Genomic DNA, 18,562 nt, shown 5'->3' with positions numbered 1-18,562 from the left:
AGGAGATGAAAAGGGATGACCATGGAAATATAATTGGCATCATACTTGCTGTAATCCCTTAGGACCAGAGTTTGACTGGCAAATAAAAATGAGTTAAATGATCAAAATCATTTATCTTTTACTGAAATTTATTCTTTACTATTTCCTTTTTAATACAGTGTAGTGTGTGGTAGCATCATTGAGTATACACATTCATGTGTATTGTGGGATGTGAGAAGAGGGATAGACTTCCCTATTCCTTCAGGCATTCATGTGCCAGAAATCACCGTACTTCTGTTACTAAAATGCAGTTTGGGTTAATGTTTCAGAGGGAGATTTTGCTTCTACATGTGGGTCATAGTACTGTGGCTTTACCTACAGTTACATGACATGATACAGATATGATGAGCCAGCAAAGAGACAAGTCAACATAGATGGTGGGTATAGTCAAGAGAGTAAAGTTTCATGAAAACTGAGAGGAGAGAAAGTATTCAGGAAGAAAAGGTGGTCAGCTGTGTCATGTAGCAGAGAAATCAAGAAAGACTGAAAAAAGACCATCAAATATTAGCAATTAAAAAATTGTTGGTAACTGAGGGAAAGTTTCGGTTGAGTGATGAGATTGCAAACTATATTATGAAGGACTGAGGAGTAAGAAGTGAGGAAAGGCATGAAGTATAGGCATCTTTTTTAGGATTTTGAGAAAAGAAAGTAACTTGGAATATGGAGTAAACCTGTACGTAGAGAATAAAGATTAGAGAGTAAGTGTTTGAGGAAGCCTTCTGTTGAAGAAAAGTGAAAAAGGATGTTTTAAAAGCACATTGAGAATTTGACCTTTTAAAAGAGAAGGGCTATTATTAGCCATCATCAGTTCCAACCACATAAAAAAAAACTTTAAACAAAATATTTAGCCTTGAGAATATATTAAAAGCAAATTATATATGGCTAGCATTTATATAAGAATTCATTAGAAAGTTACTCATTTGATCCTTACAACCCTGTGAGCTAGGTGCTGTTGCTATCTCCACAGATGAAGAAACTGAGGCTGGGAGATTGTTACATTAGGGTAGTGATTCCCGAAGTGGGCACCACTGCCCCCTGGTGGGTGCTGCAATGATCCAGGGGGATGGTGATGACCACAGGTGCATTTGGGGGCAGTGAATAACTGTAAGGGGGCGGTGATAGTATGTGACAGGGGGCGGTAGGCCAAAAAAGTTTGGGAACCACTGCATTAGAGGGTCACACGACTAAATAAGCATTTGTGGATCTGAACCTCGGTTTTCTGGCTTCAAGTTCAACACTCTTCATAGCAACCAGTAGGTGTGCCTAGAATTAGATTTAACACGTTGCCAAACTCCACAGTCTTCCCCTAATAATCAGTTAAACTGTTTAACTAAAGTTAGCAGTATTAATATCAACAAAGTCTGTCTAATTTGTTAATATTGGCTATTAAGTGGTAGAATTTTAGGGAAATATGTAGCTATTTATAGCAAAGAGAAGACAAAGAGGTATGATAATCATCTTGCATGATGCTGAGATAGCTTGATAATCCATATTTTTGTGAATGGGTAGAAGAACCTTATTTCATTTGTGAATTCCATCCTAGGTCATGTGCCCCCCATAGAAGCATGGTAAATAGAAAGAATACCAGATTTAGAGTCAAAAGAGTCAAAAATCCTCATCTTCCTCAGGCATTTCAGAAATTCTGTGGGGTGATAAAGTATCAGGTCAACAAAAAGAAACCAAGCTTAATTAATGTCAGAGGTCTGGGTTAAATGAGTTTGTCGCTGTGTGTGTGTGTGTGTGTGTATTAATATGTTGCATGCATATGGTTTTTAAGTAAGAATTTTTGCCATGTAATAAATCTGATTTTTAGTCTCCAGTTACCCATTCAGCCTGTGAAATAGCGATAGGCCTAGATAGGGGTTTTGTTCTGTTTTCCAAACCACCCAGGCCAAAGCCTTGATCTGAGTGATGTGAAAATAAGTAAAATATTTGCTGCTCTTTTACTTTATGTTGTTTTGATATTTATTCATTTGTACTGGTTTAAAATAAAGTAGATATTGTGCCTCTCAGACCTTCCCACCCCCTTCACATCTTGCCTCCATCTCCTAAAGAAACTTGAACTCTGCTCCTTACTAATCTGACCTTTAAGAAACCAGCTTCAGAATCTAGTCAATCAACTAGCATTAGGCACTTACCATGTGCCAGGCACTATGCTAAATAAGTTCTATAATGCAAAGAAAGGCAAAAGACAGTCCTCGACCTCTAGGAGATCAGTCTAATGGGGAAGAAACCATGCAAATGACCATGTGCAAGCAAGATATAACAGGATGAATGTGACTTAGTACTTCCAAAGCCTTCTTAATAGAAGGTGGTACTTTAAACCTACTTTCCTCATCTGTAAAATTGAGATAATAATAGTAGTGTTGTAAAGAAAAGTACTTTGTTACTTTGAATGCTATATGTGTGCATGTGTGTTGTTATGGTTTAATTAGTTTATAGGAATATGCCTGTCCCTTCCCACAACGCTATTATTTTTTCCTCATCATTACTGCAATCCATTCCTGATATGTCCTTTTTCTTTTATTTTTAATAAGTTTTTTTTCTGGCAATATATAGAACACTATTCTAACACTCCCTTGCTTCTTTACTATAAAGAGGGAGATATATTTCTACTGTCTTTTCTCTGGGACCATCATTGGTTTTTTATTTCATGATATTTTAATTTACATTGTTGTTAATTATTGTATGCCATTTGCTTCTATTTTTTCCATTCAGCATCATTTCATACAGATCAGAATTTCTTCTGATTTCCTCAGTCATTATTCTTATTGCAGAAAAATATTCTATTTATTGCACTTAGGCACCACATTTTTTTTTTCAGGCATAACCCAATTAGTAGGCAACTGTTTTATTTAGTTATTTGATTCTACAATATGCTATTATGAACTCTTAATATGTAGGATCTTTCTTTTTTCCCCCTAGATCTCACTGGGAGCTATAATATTTCTAGTACTAGTATCACTGGTCATAAGGCCATATTGATGAACCTGTGGGTTGTGCACTGGAGCATGCCAGAGTGGGTTGCTCCCTTCCCTCTTTTCACTGTGCCTGAGGACATTTCTCCCTTGACCCACCCCTCTGCCCAGCAGCCCAGTGGGAGCACTTCCTCCCTCCTTTGTCTGGAGTAAGGGGGTGTCTCACATGCAGTTTGGGCCCTTGTTCTCTAAATAGTTAAACACCATTGTCATAGGGCAGTGATGGGCAAACTTTTTAAAGAGGGGGCCAAAGGAAAGGAAATGCTGATCTGTCAGTCTGTTTCTAAGGCAACTCTTTTCAAGTTTCATTGTATTGTATTCTACTCATTGTATTCGTCAGATTAGGAATAATTGTGTATATAATAATATGTCTTGTGGCCATATAGAACATTGGGGGGGAAGGGGGGGTGCTCCTCTGGCCCACGGGCCAATAGTTTGCTCATCACTGTCATAGGGTATGGAAAGTTTGCTCAGTTTTTTCTCTTTTGAGTCCAAATTGATTTCCAAAACAGGTGGACCAGTTGCAACATAACCAGTCTTCTATTTTGCTATTCCATCCTTCCTTCCATTCAATCAGTAGCAATTATTAAGACCAAATACTACTCTGGCAGGCATCTCCATTCAATCAGTAGCAATTATTAAGACCAAATACTACTCTGGCAGCCATCATCAAAAGTACAAAAATAATTCCTGTCCTCAATGAGCTTTTAATATTCTTATTTTTCTGGTGTGCTATTTTTTAAAAATACGTTTTGATTAATGTCTTTTGTTTTTGCATTGATAACATTTTTCCTGTTTTCCTCCCTCTCCAGAGTCAAACCAAATAATAAAAAAAAATTTTTAGCATAAAAATTTTTCCCAGTTATTTGTTTCCCTTCTAATTGTGGTTGCATTGGTTTTGTTTGTTCAAAAACTGTTTAATATAATCAAAAATATCCATTTTACTTCTCATAATGTTCTCTGTGTTTTGTTTGGTCATAAATTTACAAAGAACTTTTATAATTAAAAAAGATTACTACATCGAATAAGTCTGAAAATATATGCCAAGTTTCACACCTGCAAACCTCCTTCCTCTGTAAAAGATTGAGGGAGGTGTCTCTTTTTATTTCTCCTCTTTGGAGCCATGTTTGCTTTTTTGTAAATGTGTGCTGTTCACTTTGTTTTGTGGTGTTTTTTTTCCATTTACATTGTTGTAGTTGTCAGTGTTGTTTTCTTGGCTTTGATTATTTCAGTTGGCTAGGGAAGTCTTTTTTTGCTTCCTTTTATTAATCATTTGTTATTTCTTATATCACTGTAGTATTCCATTATATTTATATGCCATGATTTGTTTATCCTTTTTTTCAAATATCTATTTTGTTCAGTATGCTGTTAAAAATATTTCCTTAGTATAGATGTTATCTTTAGGATACCATACTATCATGTTCAATTCTATATATGATACTTTAAGTTAAATATTTATTGAGGGCCTTCTGTGTATAAGAAGACAGTGAGAAGCATATACAGGTGACTAAAGCATAATTCCTGCTCTAAAGTAGTAATTTGGGAGAGATCAAATATGTATTCAAATAAATGCAATACAAAGTAGATGGTAAATAGATACAAAGTAACTATTAATTCATTGGAAAGGAGGGACCACTTATGACCAGATAGAAAGATATTTTATATTTCCTTAGAGAGATTGACAAACTATAGTATGTACAATGGAAATCAAACAATTGAAAATACCTGGGGATTAATAAATCTTGGTGTTTCTTCATTTATCCCTAGCTTTACATTCTCTTCTCTGTTCAATCTTAGTTCATGGTTTTATCATCTCTCATTGGGATTATTGCAACACCCTAATTAGCTTCCCTGCCTTGTGTCTCTTTGCTCCAGTCTATCCTCCCAATACATTTGCCTAGGTGCTCTTCCTTAAGTACAGATCTGGCCCCCGCTGATTTCCCAGCTCAACCAACTCCCCATTATCTATAGCATAAAACATGAATTCTCTTTATCTTTGAAAGACTTGCACAGCCTGATCCCAACCTATCAGACTAATTGAACATTAATCCCTTTCCCACACTTTATGGTACAAACAAATTAGCTTTGTCTGTGTACCTTATATCTGATGCTCCATCTTGGTGATCTCCCATGATTAATATGCATTCCCTCTATCTTCATCACATAGAATCTCTCTCTTCCTTTAAGACAGTCTTCTTGGAGCTTCTTCATGGAGCTTTTAAAATTCATTCTACATATTCTTACACATATATTGTCGCTTCCCCTATAATGTAAGATCTTTTGCTTCATTCATTTTATTTATATTCCTAGCACTGGGCAAACTGCCTATCATATAATGCTTAATAAACCTTTGATGATTGATTAAGGAATGGCTGAATGAACATATATGATTGCAAGATGAAGAAAAGGAGAAGCTTCTAGGGGAAGGAGTCAAATAGGAGAGATATGATACTGAATTTCCTGTATTTGAAAGTTTGTCTTATCACTGGAAGAATTATCTTATTCTTTGTTGTTCCTCTGGTAAAAGCTTGAACCAATGAGATGGTAATTAAGAGGATTCAGATTTCCATATAAAGGTATGAATTAATTAATGGTACATCTATTTAGCATTTACTTTGTGCAAAGTGCTGCTAAGGACTTGGGCACAAATAGTAAGGTAGAAACTCACATTCTAAGATATAATTGCCAACAATTAGAACTGTCTATTTTAAAAATCAACAAATGTAACAGATTGCTTTCCAGTATCCAGCTTCCCTTCCCTTTCCTCATCTGCAACCTATTGGCTTCCTATCAGTGGATGTTTTCTGGCAGAGATTAAAATTCCTACATAAGGAAGAAAGATAGAGGATTCAAGTGGCTCATAATATCTATTCCAACTCTGAGATTTGATAATTCTTTGGATTCTTTACCCCAGAATGTATTCTCATGATGGAATTCCTCTGTTCATACCAGAAATATCTATTCATTTGCTTTCTTAGTACTTTTCCACTTTCTTTCCCTAAGTTACCTACTAGTAATTCATTCACTTGGTTGCAAACTGCCTGTTGTAGACCATCACCTGAGAAAAGTAATTACAGAATTTTAAAGTGATTAGGGATGTCATTATCAAACTAGTTCAATTTATGCCCGAAAAAAACAATTTGTTATTACAGCATAATATGACAAGAAGTCATTACACTGGGGATACAGATAGGAAAGTAATACAGTTCCTGTTCTCAAGGAGCTCACATTCTAATAGAGAAAACAGCACTTATAGAAAGATTCAGCTGCTAGTCAGATGAAAAAATCTCATGGTCCTTAGGGTGAAGTTAGTAGAGTAAATGGGAGTGCTTCTTTAATGTCATTTTCACTATTAAAATTGTACTCATTTCTAATGTTGACCATTTGACAATATTAAGGACTTTGGTGACAAGAACTTTCTTTTCTGGGACTTCAATAGTGCCTGTAGGAGCAATTGCCAGGCTGCATCCCCATAAGGAGATTTTCGGGTGCACTGGACTAGAAGCATTGTCGTTCCCTCAGGTTCTTGTGTTCAAGTTGTTGGCCTAGTTCCTATATCAAGATCTAAAGAAAGATCATCTTGGTGGTCAAGATGATTTGATCAGTCCCTTCTGCAGTGATAGAATTCTTTTATCCCAAATTATTTGATCTACAAAACCTTGTTAAGGGCTTTTTATGTCAAAGATACTAAATACAAAAAGTAGAGGTCGTGATTTTATAAGTTTAGGTAAAAAATTAAGAATCACAACTGTGATGTGCATTTTTTATTTTTATTTACACACACACGCACACACACACACACACACACACACAAGCACACTTATACTAGCATTGGTCCCTCCCTTCCTTCCTTCCTTCCTTCCATCAAATTGTGAAAGTAAGACATAAAAACTGACAGTTAAGTATGACTAACTACAAAAGCCAATGTAAGGATTTTAGATGTTCAGTAAATGCCAAGAAGTTGAGGTTGTTGATCCCAGACTTAATCTAGGAAAATATGATGAAAGAAGTTGGTCTTAAGCTAGACTCTGAAAGATATATAGGTATCCAAAGGTTATATTGTCTAGATGAACAGAAAGGGAAATTACATATGCAAAGGTACCAGAGTAAGAAAACATAGGAGTTACTTATATTACAGTGTTAGTTTAAGTAGACCATTGATTCCCGAAGTGGGTGCCACCGCCCCCTGGTGGGTGCTGCAGCGATCCAGGGGTGGTGGTGATGGCCACAGGTGCATTCGGGGGTGGCAAATAACTGTAAGGGAGCGGTGATAGTATGTGATGGGGGCGCTAAGTAATATTTTTTCTGGAAAGGGGGTGGTAGGCCAAAAAAGTTTGGGAACCATTGAAGTAGACCAGGAAAAAGAAAATCTTAGAAAAGAACAATTGATGATGGGTTTGGAAAGAAATTCTTGGACTTTTTTATGGAGGGCTTGGTAAATGCAGACCAAAAGAGTTTGGCCTCTATAGAAAAACATTATTTCAGTGCTTTAACAAACTACTAACCCTCTGTGTGATTATGCAACAATATGTTTGAAATATGGGAAACAGTGCTTGTTCCTTTTCTACAAATACAAGTTTGCCTATTCATGTTTTTACTGTTACTAATCACTATCCGTTTTTCTCCCTCAAATTTACAAGCCATTTTATGTTTTTGTTTTACAGTGTTTGGGAGATGGGAAGTAATGATAGCTGGCACATAAGCTAAAGTACTTGTGTAGACACCACCATCCCAGAATTTCAGGATGAATGGGGATATGCCTCATGTTCCCATCACTACTCTTGCGGGGATTGCTAGTCTCACAGACCGTAAGTAGATTGTACTTCATTTTAATCACAAAATTTTAGCACCATAAAGAACCTTTTATATCACCAAACCCTATCCCCTCATTTTTGAAAGAGAAACCTATAGTTCACAAGTGAAGAAAAGACAGTTTGTCAAAGTGATAAAAAAAAAAAAGTTGTAAGATAAAGGTTAGCTTCCCAAGTCACCTAAGTTCTTAACAAAATACATGATGTGCTTTAAGCTTATATTTTCAAAACACCAAAAAAGAACAAGGGCGGTCAAACTATAATGAAAGAACTAAACAAGAAGAGCAGGAATTACAAGATATGAATGAAGTAATCCAAAAGAAAATTAAAAATGCAAGATGAAAAAGTTAAAAACAGAAATTGACTAGAAAATGAAATTATGGTGAGTTGATAAATAAAGCCAAAACCCAATAAAAACTGATGAATTATTTGCAGTTTTTTGAAAAGAGAGATTTTAAAGCTCATCCATAAAATTACAGTGAAGAAAAGATCAAAATGTGCATGAAAGAAATAGGAAATCTTTGAGAATATTACACAAAACCATATGTTATAAAAGTTTAAATAAAATAGGTTAATATTTTTAAAAATGCGAATAAACTGTTAATACAAAAATTGTATTACTTAAATAGCACAATTTCAGAGAAAGAAGTAAAACAAGTTACCGTGCTTCCCCATCTCACCACCCCAAAAAAACCTTCCCAAGTTCAAGGGAAGATTTTTTTTTTAAAAGAAAGACTAGATTGGTGATTTCAGTATTGGAGGGAGCTCCTGGTAAGGAACTTCTCTAACAATATAAATTGGCACTTCCTCTGCAGTTTATATTTGTAAGAAACTGGGGTTTTACCTGGTCATAGCCATACCAAAAAAAAATGAAAAGAGAAGAAAATATGCTTCAATCTTCATTCACAATCCATCAACCTTCTATCTGGAAGTGGATAACATGTTTCATCTTGAGTCCTTTTAAGTATGGTTATTCATTGTGTTGATCAGATGCTAAGTCTTTCATAATTGACTTTCTTTGTAATATGACCATTAACTGTATAAATTGTCCTTCTGATTCTACTCACTTTACTTTATCAGTTCACCTTTTTACATCACAATAATAGTATTGTACCACATTTATAGACAATAATAGTTTTTCAGCCACTCCTCGATTAATATGCAGTTTACAGTTCCTTGTCTTCACATTCTGCCTCAATTCCTCAATTCCTTCCTTTTTCTCCCCCCCCCCCAATCCCTGAATAACAGTTGGCCTCATTTAATCTTCTCCAACCCCCTTCCTCTGCCATTGCAGCTTCATCCAGTTCTCAAGCACTTTAATTCTAATAAAGCTAGGCCAGAACCCAGAAAAAAGAAAGTTGCTGTAAAAGTTTTTGTACATATGGATCGTTTTCCCCTTTCCCTGATCTCTTTAGGATAGAGACATAATAGTTTTACCAAATCTTTATTAAGACATGGTTTTGGAAGTATTAGCAGGTGAAGCAAGAAAAGAAAAAGACCAAATAATAACATTGGAAATGAAGAGTCAGAATGTTTTTTGCTGGTAGCATGGGTTAAACCTAGAAAACTCATCTATCTAATCAGACTATATAAAATTGAAAGCAAATGGAAATGAATGTATAAAGAAGGAGAAAAGTTGTTGGAGACTCTGTAACTGAAAAGTTCTTGTGGAATTTTATATGTTGAGTTTCATTTATTTAAATTACATGCTTACAAAGGAAGTATGATTGATTTTATTGATGCTTTGAAGTGAAGTTATCAGTTTATCAAATACGTAAATTGATATCTGATTTTATTAGTGTGAACATTCCCACCAATTATGCAGATCCAGTCCATCTACCTGTGACTCTTGTTCATAGTCTTCCTTAGGTTAGACACAGCTCCAACCGGTGTTGTGTGCTAGAGGCCTTCTTTCATTTTTCCTAACAATTCAGGAATTCCAGTAGAGCATGTTGTCTTTCACTCTTGCCACACCTATCTTTTCACTCACATGTCTTTGATAGCGTATTGTACCTTGCTTATCTTTAAAATTTTTTTTCTTTTTAGTGTTTTAGAGCTTGCCCTTCTTTCCCAGTCTCCCATCTACTTGTCATGTCCTTAGCCAATTCTCAATTTCTATTCTTAGACTATAATATAATCATTTTTTGAGGAAATTGTCAGAGTTCCCTTAAGGAAAAAATGTATGTAGTATTTTTTGGTTTTAGATAAATTTCTGATATTTTATTTTTATTCCCAATAGTCTTGAATCAGTTGCCTCTTCCATCTCCTTTACCTGCTACAACTACAAAGAGCCTTCTGTTTAATGGAAGAATAGCAGAAGAGGTAAACTGCCTTTTGGCCTGTAGGGATGAAAATTTGGTTTCACAGCTTGTTCATACCCTCAACCAGGTGTCAACAGATCATATGTAAGTACTATCTGCCTTTATATCTAAAAGTAAATACAATTCCTATATTTTTCCTGCTGATATAAATTATATTGGCCCTCTTTGTCTTTTATTACTGTTCTGTCTTTAAAATAGTTTTTTGTTTCTTTTTATTATCAATTTATTTTATTTATCAGTAGCAAAGTTGATGACCACAATACAATAAGAAAATAAATTTGAATTAACTGCAATTATTTTGATGCAAGATTTTATGCCATTTTCTTTTTAAAATTTTGCTTGAATCAGTCTTGACTCCTCTAATTGTCCAAAGTTCTTCATGAATTAATTACTCTCTCTTTTCTAGTGGATACTGAAGGTACTTAAGATACTAATAAAGTGCTTGGGCTATATTACTAGTTTTGAAGTAGAAACTGTTTCCATGTTTAAAATTAGGTGAAATATCAGAAGCAACCGTGCAAAGTAGTTGCATGAACAATTTACACAAACAAATTTTATCAGCTCATAGATTAGAATTCTACAGCCCTTGGAGGTAATTTAATCATGCACATGCACATGCTCACACACACACGCACGCACTCCCTCTCATGTGAGAGAAGTGATTTTGTGATAGTCATATAGTTGTAAATCACAGAATTGAAACTAAATCTATTGATTCTAAATGCAGTGGGTTTTTTCTTCCCCTATACCAAGCAGTCAAGTAGGACACCGAACTCCAGATCAGATTTTGCATAATTGTCTTTTGAAAATGGTGCCATCTAACAATATGTTAATCTCAATGTTATTCATTTCAAAGCTCTTTCATATTCTCAGAAATTCATGTAAACCACATTATCTTGAGAAAACATATTAAGATGGATGGCTAAGGTTTAAGTAATATTCGTAATTTTTGTGAATATTAGAAACTATTAAATGGAGAAGCATTGAGAAGTTAATGTTTGCCACCTTTCACTACTTCATATTTAACTTCTCCATTGAATACTGCTAACTGAAGTTGTCCATTTCTGTAACTATCTAAATTGGTCTTTCTGCTTTCCCTCTTCAATCCGTGTTGTACCAATTCACAAATAAATGGCAGGTTTGTCTCTTTTTGCCTACAAAATAAAAAAATAGTTTTATTATAATAACCTTCAGAGCCCTTCACAATCTGACTTCAGCCCACCTGGACAGCTTTATCTAGTGTACCTCCCTTCTTTTGCTCTTTGTTTTTCTGTTGTTAACTCATCTGGACTTGCCTGCCCTAAGACTACTTTCAAGGCCTAATTTAGGTCCTATATCTTCCTGGAAGTCTTTTCTGGTCCCCTCAGCTAAAAGTGATCACACATCCTCAAATTTCCTACTCTTTGGTTTTTACTTTGTACTTTTAATGAGAGCATCGTAAATTTAAAGCTGAGAAAAGGACTTTAAGAAATCAAGTCTGATCCTCTCATTTTGTGGTTCAGGAATCTGAGGCCCAGAAAATAACTTACTTTTCTGAAGCTCAAGCAAGTCAGTAAATGTTTGTGAAAGGCTTGCTATGAGCCGGGTTCCTCACTAAACTCTGCAAAAACAAATGTGAGCAAAAAGAAAGTCAGTCTCTGCCTTTAAGAAGCTCAATAGGAGAAAACAACTCAGAAAAAGAAACTGAAAAGAGAGAGTATTTGTCCTATGATAGGTAAAATCCAAAGAATCAGAAGTGGATGCCAGAGAGGAATGAAAAAAATGGCTGGCCATCCCAGGTGGTTTGTTTAAACTGGAAACTCCATGAGAAAGGGGCCATGGGGCATAGTTTGACTTAGTAGGTTGCATGAGTAGGAGGAAGTACATCCAAGTTTCAGCAGTAGAGCTCAGAAAGGAAGGAAGTTCATTCACACAGGGAGTAGGTGGAAGAGTCATCATTTAAACTTACCCCTTGTGGCTCTAAACCCAGCCCCCTTTTTACTGCATCCATGCCATTTCAAACTCTTAATAATTTAGGCTCCCCCCAGTTACCTCCTTGAGGATGATGTTTTGTTTTGTGTTTTTTTTTTCCACTACTAGCACAGCCCCCTTAACATAGCTGCTGTTTAATAATTGTTTATTGGCTTGAATTTGCTAGAATTTTTCTGCCATCACTATCTCTTTTGATGATTTCAGCTGATGTAAGAACATTCTTGAAAGATAGATTTTCACTTTCTTGTACAATTCAGTTTACTTTTTCTTGGAGCTCATAATGTATCTAAAAGCAGGGGCTTCCCAATTATTTCTATATCAAGGCAAAATCAAATGAATGGAACATTGAAATTAAAAACAAGAAAAAGAAATAGCCTAATAGGATTAAAAATCTGTTTAGTTCTTACTTTAAGATTTATTCAGTGCTTAATCATTTGATACTGAATTCCCTCTGTTGACTTTGGGTATGGGTCCAGGGTAGGGAAATTGGACTACTTCTATGCTCTGTGCAAGTTATTTACAGTCACTCCACTATTTTTTTGGAAATTATTTTCAAATCACCAGAGGCAGTGATATGATAACTTGTGTGTAATTAGAATCTTCTCCCCAGAACTCTCTTTCCCAGCTTCCCAATTTTGTGCTCACATTACATGCTTGCACTTTCAAGATAAAGGTATGAGTGTATCTCCTCCCTCTCTTCTTCCCAGAACACGGCTCTGGAGGCTACAGGGAGAGCTTGGCAGGAAAGTTTACTAACGTGGTTATACTTAAGCTTTGTACGTCTATTTTTTTTATTTCTTCTACTTCAAGTGATTATTAATAAATCTCATATAATTTTTGAAACTATTGATATTAATTTAAATCTTACACTTGCCATGTATGATACATTATAGTTACAAAACATTTCCATAGCCTTAAATAACTCTTGAATGTTATTAATTTATTATTTCTATCCCTGTTTTGTAGATGAAATTGTAGCTTTAGTGACTACTACACTGCCAGCAAGGCTACCAAATGTTACCAAAGCTACAACCAGGGCAATAGAGCTAACTTTTCCATCTCTTTATTTGATGCTTTTTCCATTCTAACATGGAACCATATGTGTGGTATTATGAATAGAACTTTGGTATTCCAATTTGGAAGGCCTGAGTTCAAATTATACCTTAGTTACTTACTAGCTCTTTGATCCTGGACAAATCATTTAGCCTCTTTCAGCCTCAGTTTCCTTATCTGTAAAATGACACTTACCTCATAGGTTGATCAAATGAGTTTATATATTTTAGGCACTTTACTAATACATATATGAGTTACTAAATATCAATGTTAACTACTATCATTATCATTGAAACCTAAAGAGTAAAAAGTTCAATTCAGAGTCAAATAAATTTTGAATTTGAATTGTTTTCACTTCTATATCTTGTTTTTTAACTTTTACCTTCTGTTATAGAATTGATACTAAGGTTTAGTTCCAAGGCAGAGGAGCAGTAAGGGCTAGGCAATTGGGGCTAAGTGACTTGCCCAGGGTTACCCAGCTAGGAAGTGTCTGAGGCCAGATTTGTACCTAAGACCCTCCCGTGTCCAGGTCTAAGTCTCTATCCACTAAGCCACCTAGCTATGCCTCCTATATCTTTCTTTTGGAGCTGACCTCATTTGTCTTCTACTTTATTTATTTTTTTTAATTAAGTTTTCCAGACAGTTATTACTCCAAAAAATAATATAATCCCTAGAATACATTTTATCCTTAGGAAATCCTTTTCCCATTATTGACTATTATCTTTACTTCACTCTGGGATCTCTTTCCTAGAATCCATACTTTCTAAAACAGCTGTATGCTTAGCTTCTGTTACAATGAGTATTTTTGGTTTTTGCATTTTATCGTTTTCCAAGTTTAATTGGCTAATGTAGAATAATGGAATTTTTATAACTTATTTTATATGCTTATTTATCTTCTTTTTATTTCTTAAATGCTAGAGAGTTGAAAGATAATCTTGGTAGTGATGATCCAGAAGGAGATATACCAGTCTTACTGCAGTCTGTCCTGGCAAGGAATCCTAATGTTTTCAGGGAGAAAAGCATGCAGAACAGATATGTACAAAGTGGTGAGAATATTTTCCTATTAATTGCATTGTTAAACATATTTTCTTCATAGTTCAAGTACCAGAATGTATATCTCATGTAATAAATATAAGTTTTCCTTTTTTTAATAAGATGTTATATAGTTTGGTATAAAAATAGTATATTACTGTAGTAATACCTTAAACTGGACCATGTACATAGTAGAAGCTACATAAATGTTAGTTATTAATAACATCTTTTCAAGTTTGCATGGTACTAGGATTCCCTTGAAGGTTAGGCAAAAAAAGAGAAAATCATTGGATTTTTTTTTTTAAACCCTTACCTTCCATCTTGGAGTCAATACTGTTTATTGGCTCCAAGGCAGAAGGATGGTAAGGGTAGACAATGGGGGTCAAGTGACTTGCTCATGGTCACACAGCTAGGAAGTGTCTGAAGCCAGATTTGAACCTAGGACCTCCCATCTCTAGGCCTGGCTCTCAATCCACTGAACTACCCAGCTGCCCCCAAATCATTGGGTTTTTGAAGTCTTTTGAGAATGCTTTACTTTGAGGCAATCATAGACTTTAGGATTTCATTCACACTTAATACAGAAGCCCAATGCTAGATATGCCACTTTATTTCAGTGTTTAAATTGGAAAATACTTTATATTTTTTCCTGCATCTACCCAATCCAAAATGATGACTACCCTATAAAATCCAAAATCACTTATGTTTGGGGAAGAATATAGATTTGGAAAAAAGTATGTAGTTATCATTTGGCCTTAGAATGATTTAAGAGGGTAATGCAGTTCAAACTTAAGCCTTTTATTTATAGTGTATTTGTAATATATCGTCTTTTAATCTCTGCTTGAATACAATAGACAGGGAGCAAATATTCAGAGTTAAAAGCAGGAAATTAAATTTAGGGAGAAATGAAGGGGAGGGAGAGGAACTGAAAGTAGAACTCAGAAGCTCTTTCAAGTTTTTAATAAAGAAGTTTCACTTTGGACTTAACAGAAATTAAACTTTACATGGTTCCATATGAATAGCTGTCACTCTTGCGCTATATCAAGACTTGGTTTGTGTTTTACCTATATTGTCTCATTTGGTCCCCACAAGAGTCCTTTAATATACATCTTACATGCATTGTTAACTTCATCTTACAAGACTGACAGTTTAAGCCACTTTTCTAAGTCACACGGCTGATGTATGATGTGATATACAAACCAGATTAAGCACTCTTCATTTTCTCTATTCTGTAACAAATATATCATATGCGAAACAATTAAAAGGGCTTACAATATATTGTATAGGGAACAGAAAAGGGAGGGATTTAATAACTGTCTTCAGATACCTATTAACCATGTAAAAGAGGGAGAATAATTTTTTGTGTTGTTCTAGAGATCAGAATGAGGATAGATGGTTAAGTGGAATTTACAGGCAGATAGCATAATTTCTGAGAATTGTCCAGTATTACAGTGTGCTGTCTTCCAAGGTAGGGAGCTCCTCATCACTAAAAATATTCAAGCAAAGACTATATGACTGTCAGGGATGATGTAGAAGAAATTGCTGCATTGGCTAAAAGATTGGACCAAATGATTATGTGGAATATATTATTCAAGCTTTCTATAAGATCTCCAGTTTTGCTCCTGCAAATAGTTATGTAATGAAAATATTTTATATAAACTTTTATGTAACATTTATAGTCATTTTTATAACTGCTTTCTTATGCCAGTTAAAATGAAAAGATTAGCAGAAAGGAAGACACTGTTTTTTGAGAATTAGAACTTTTGACTATTTGTAAAAAGAAAATACATTGAATTTGTTTAAAATATGGTGTTAACTGTTACAGGAAATTAATATGATAATATTTTTGTATATTGTATAGGAATGATGATGTCCCAGTATAAACTTTCTCAAAATTCCATGCACAGTAGTCCTGCATCTTCCAATTATCAACAAACCACTATCTCACATAGCCCTTCCAGGTAATATGTATAATTATTAAGCATGGCTTTTGTTTTGGACATCTGTCACCATGTTTTCTGTAAAATATACATATATATGGGGATTAAAACAGTTACCTTAGCTCTGTAGTAGTTTTAGAGTTTATTATTTTTATATATTATACATCCAAACAGGAGGTTAGCTATCATTTGATGAAATATTTTTAAACTTTAGCAACTCATTAGGACCGCCTACTACAGTATAGAGCAGGAGTGTCAAACTCTTGACCTGCAGGTAGCAAACAGAACATCCCCCCACCTCCCCCCCCAACCCCCTGCCAATGTAACTGTAACCAGCTTAAAATCTAATTGGGAAATATTTAACAGAACAAATAAAAATACAATACAATATTATGTGAATTTGTGGTTTTCTAAGTCAATATGCAGGCAGCAGTTCTATTTGAGTGAAGAGGAGTTGTTTGCTCTCAATGTTGGTCAGTAGAGTACTCTCACCCATGAAAGCACAGATACTTGAAGTCTTAAAGGAAAATTTGTGACTATTTCATTAAAGAATTATATACAGAAGAATGTGAAACATCATTATTATTACTTTGACTATAAGTTGAACTGCCATCCTTCTAATAGTTAAATTGGGGAAAGGAAAAGAAAGTTTTGATATTTTTAACTAAACTATAAGAAAGTGTGTAAGCTATAAGTTTATTTTAGCAAGAATTACTTTGTTAAACTAAATGATCACAACTTTAATAATTGATCTCCTCACTTTACTTATAATTCTTAATTAAAATAAGGGATTCTGAATCTATTGAATGTTACCTAAATATTTTGTAAGTGTCTTAAGTTTCCATAATTCTGTATGGTACAACTGTACTTTGGAGAATTTTGTGAAGATAAAATTTCAAGGAATGAAATAATTAATTGCATCTCCTCATATAATTCTTCATTTGATTTTGGGGTTTTAGCCGATTTGTGCCCCCACAGACAAGCTCTGGGAACAGATATATGGCACAACCAAACAGCCCAGTGCCTAGTCCATATGCCCCACAGAGCCCTGCAGGATACATGCCATACTCACATCCTCCAAGTTACACACCACATCCACAGATGCAGCAAGGTAAGACTGTTGGACATTTCTTTACTGAGGATGTTACGGAGCCTGATGGCGAAATTTCAAATTAGCTACTAGTTTTGGTATTCTTATCTTAAAGATTTTAGTAAAATGCTAACAAAGATAACTGATTGTTTTTTATGCAGATCACTTTTTAATTTAAAAAACCTTATAAAAAGCAATTACAGGATTGGAACAAAAACTTAACAAACTTGTATTGCACAGTTAATTTCCCATAATGCACATTTACTCCAAAGAACTATTTTTAAAACAAAATGTTTGAGAAAAGGTACGATTTTTATTATTAAAATAAAGATTTTACATTTAATAGCTGAGAGTTAGTGTGGTATAATATAAAGAGCATAGATCAAGAGTCTGAAAACAAATTCTACTCCTGACTCCATCAATAACTGTGACCATAAACAAAACATTTAATTTTTCTCTGCCTCTGCTTTCTTCTCTAAAATCAGAATGTTGGTCTTTAAAATTTGATCTTTAAATTTAAAAAATGATCTTTAACATTTCTTCTAGCTCTAAAATATTTTATATTTTATATTCAGGAAAAAATAGATGACTCTTAACTCTCTGAAAATTAAAAGATGTTGATTATGTCAAAGAATATTCACTTTAAATCTACATCTGTTTACATGTCCTTAATGGCTTTGGGATTCAAACAATTAACTAGTTTAACTGAAGTTGAGAATATGTATAGAGACTATTGCATGCCAGTTCCTTTCATAGTTTATTCTATATAGACTAGTAGTCAAAAAGGGGGGTGGGGTGGAGCCTGGGGAATTTAATGATTTAGTTAAGTAAACAAGCTTTTCATTAATAAGATATCGATTATTTGCAACATGCTTCAGACTTATATTGAATTGAATGTAGATTTTTGTGGAAATTTTTTAATATTCATGTCATGATTTTACTAAATCATATGGTAAAACTGTAATTGGAGCTTTGTAATTTATTAGTTTAATGCCAGCACTACTGGAATTGAAAGCATGTTAACATAATTGAATACCATAGCCAAGACAAGGCATTTGTGCAATTTTTAACCAAGGTTTGAAAACTGTACCAACATTTAATTTGAAATATGTATGCCTGATTTGTTACTGTTCTCAGGAGAATTTTCAGCCTTCATTGAAATATATGTGATGTGCCTTATCATAAAATACCTACATGTAATTTTCTAGGATTAAAAGTATTTGCTTTTATGAAAATTATTGTTAAAAATACTTCATTATTGTTCCCTAGGTCTGTGGTCTCCACGCTTTTAATTGTGCACTCTAGTCAGTAAAAAAATTTTTTTGAGCAT

General features: G+C 34.4%; 1 protein-coding gene across 1 annotated transcript in view; it reads left to right on the top strand.

Annotated features, from left to right (window-relative positions):
* The window catches only part of NIPBL (NIPBL cohesin loading factor), a 243,150-nt gene that overhangs the window by 114,538 nt on the left and 110,050 nt on the right, over window positions 1–18,562 (top strand). Inside the window, exons 2-6 of the mRNA XM_044664328.1 lie at window positions 7,682–7,825; window positions 10,068–10,233; window positions 14,092–14,219; window positions 16,064–16,163; window positions 17,102–17,253. Of these exons, the coding sequence (XP_044520263.1) occupies window positions 7,762–7,825; window positions 10,068–10,233; window positions 14,092–14,219; window positions 16,064–16,163; window positions 17,102–17,253 (610 nt within the window). The 5' untranslated portion in view covers window positions 7,682–7,761. The remainder of the gene's footprint in view (window positions 1–7,681; window positions 7,826–10,067; window positions 10,234–14,091; window positions 14,220–16,063; window positions 16,164–17,101; window positions 17,254–18,562) is intronic.

Source organism: Gracilinanus agilis, chromosome 1 (assembly GCF_016433145.1).
Source record: "Gracilinanus agilis isolate LMUSP501 chromosome 1, AgileGrace, whole genome shotgun sequence".
Classification (NCBI taxonomy): Eukaryota; Metazoa; Chordata; class Mammalia; order Didelphimorphia; family Didelphidae; genus Gracilinanus; species Gracilinanus agilis.
This window is presented reverse-complemented; position numbering and strand designations above follow the sequence as displayed.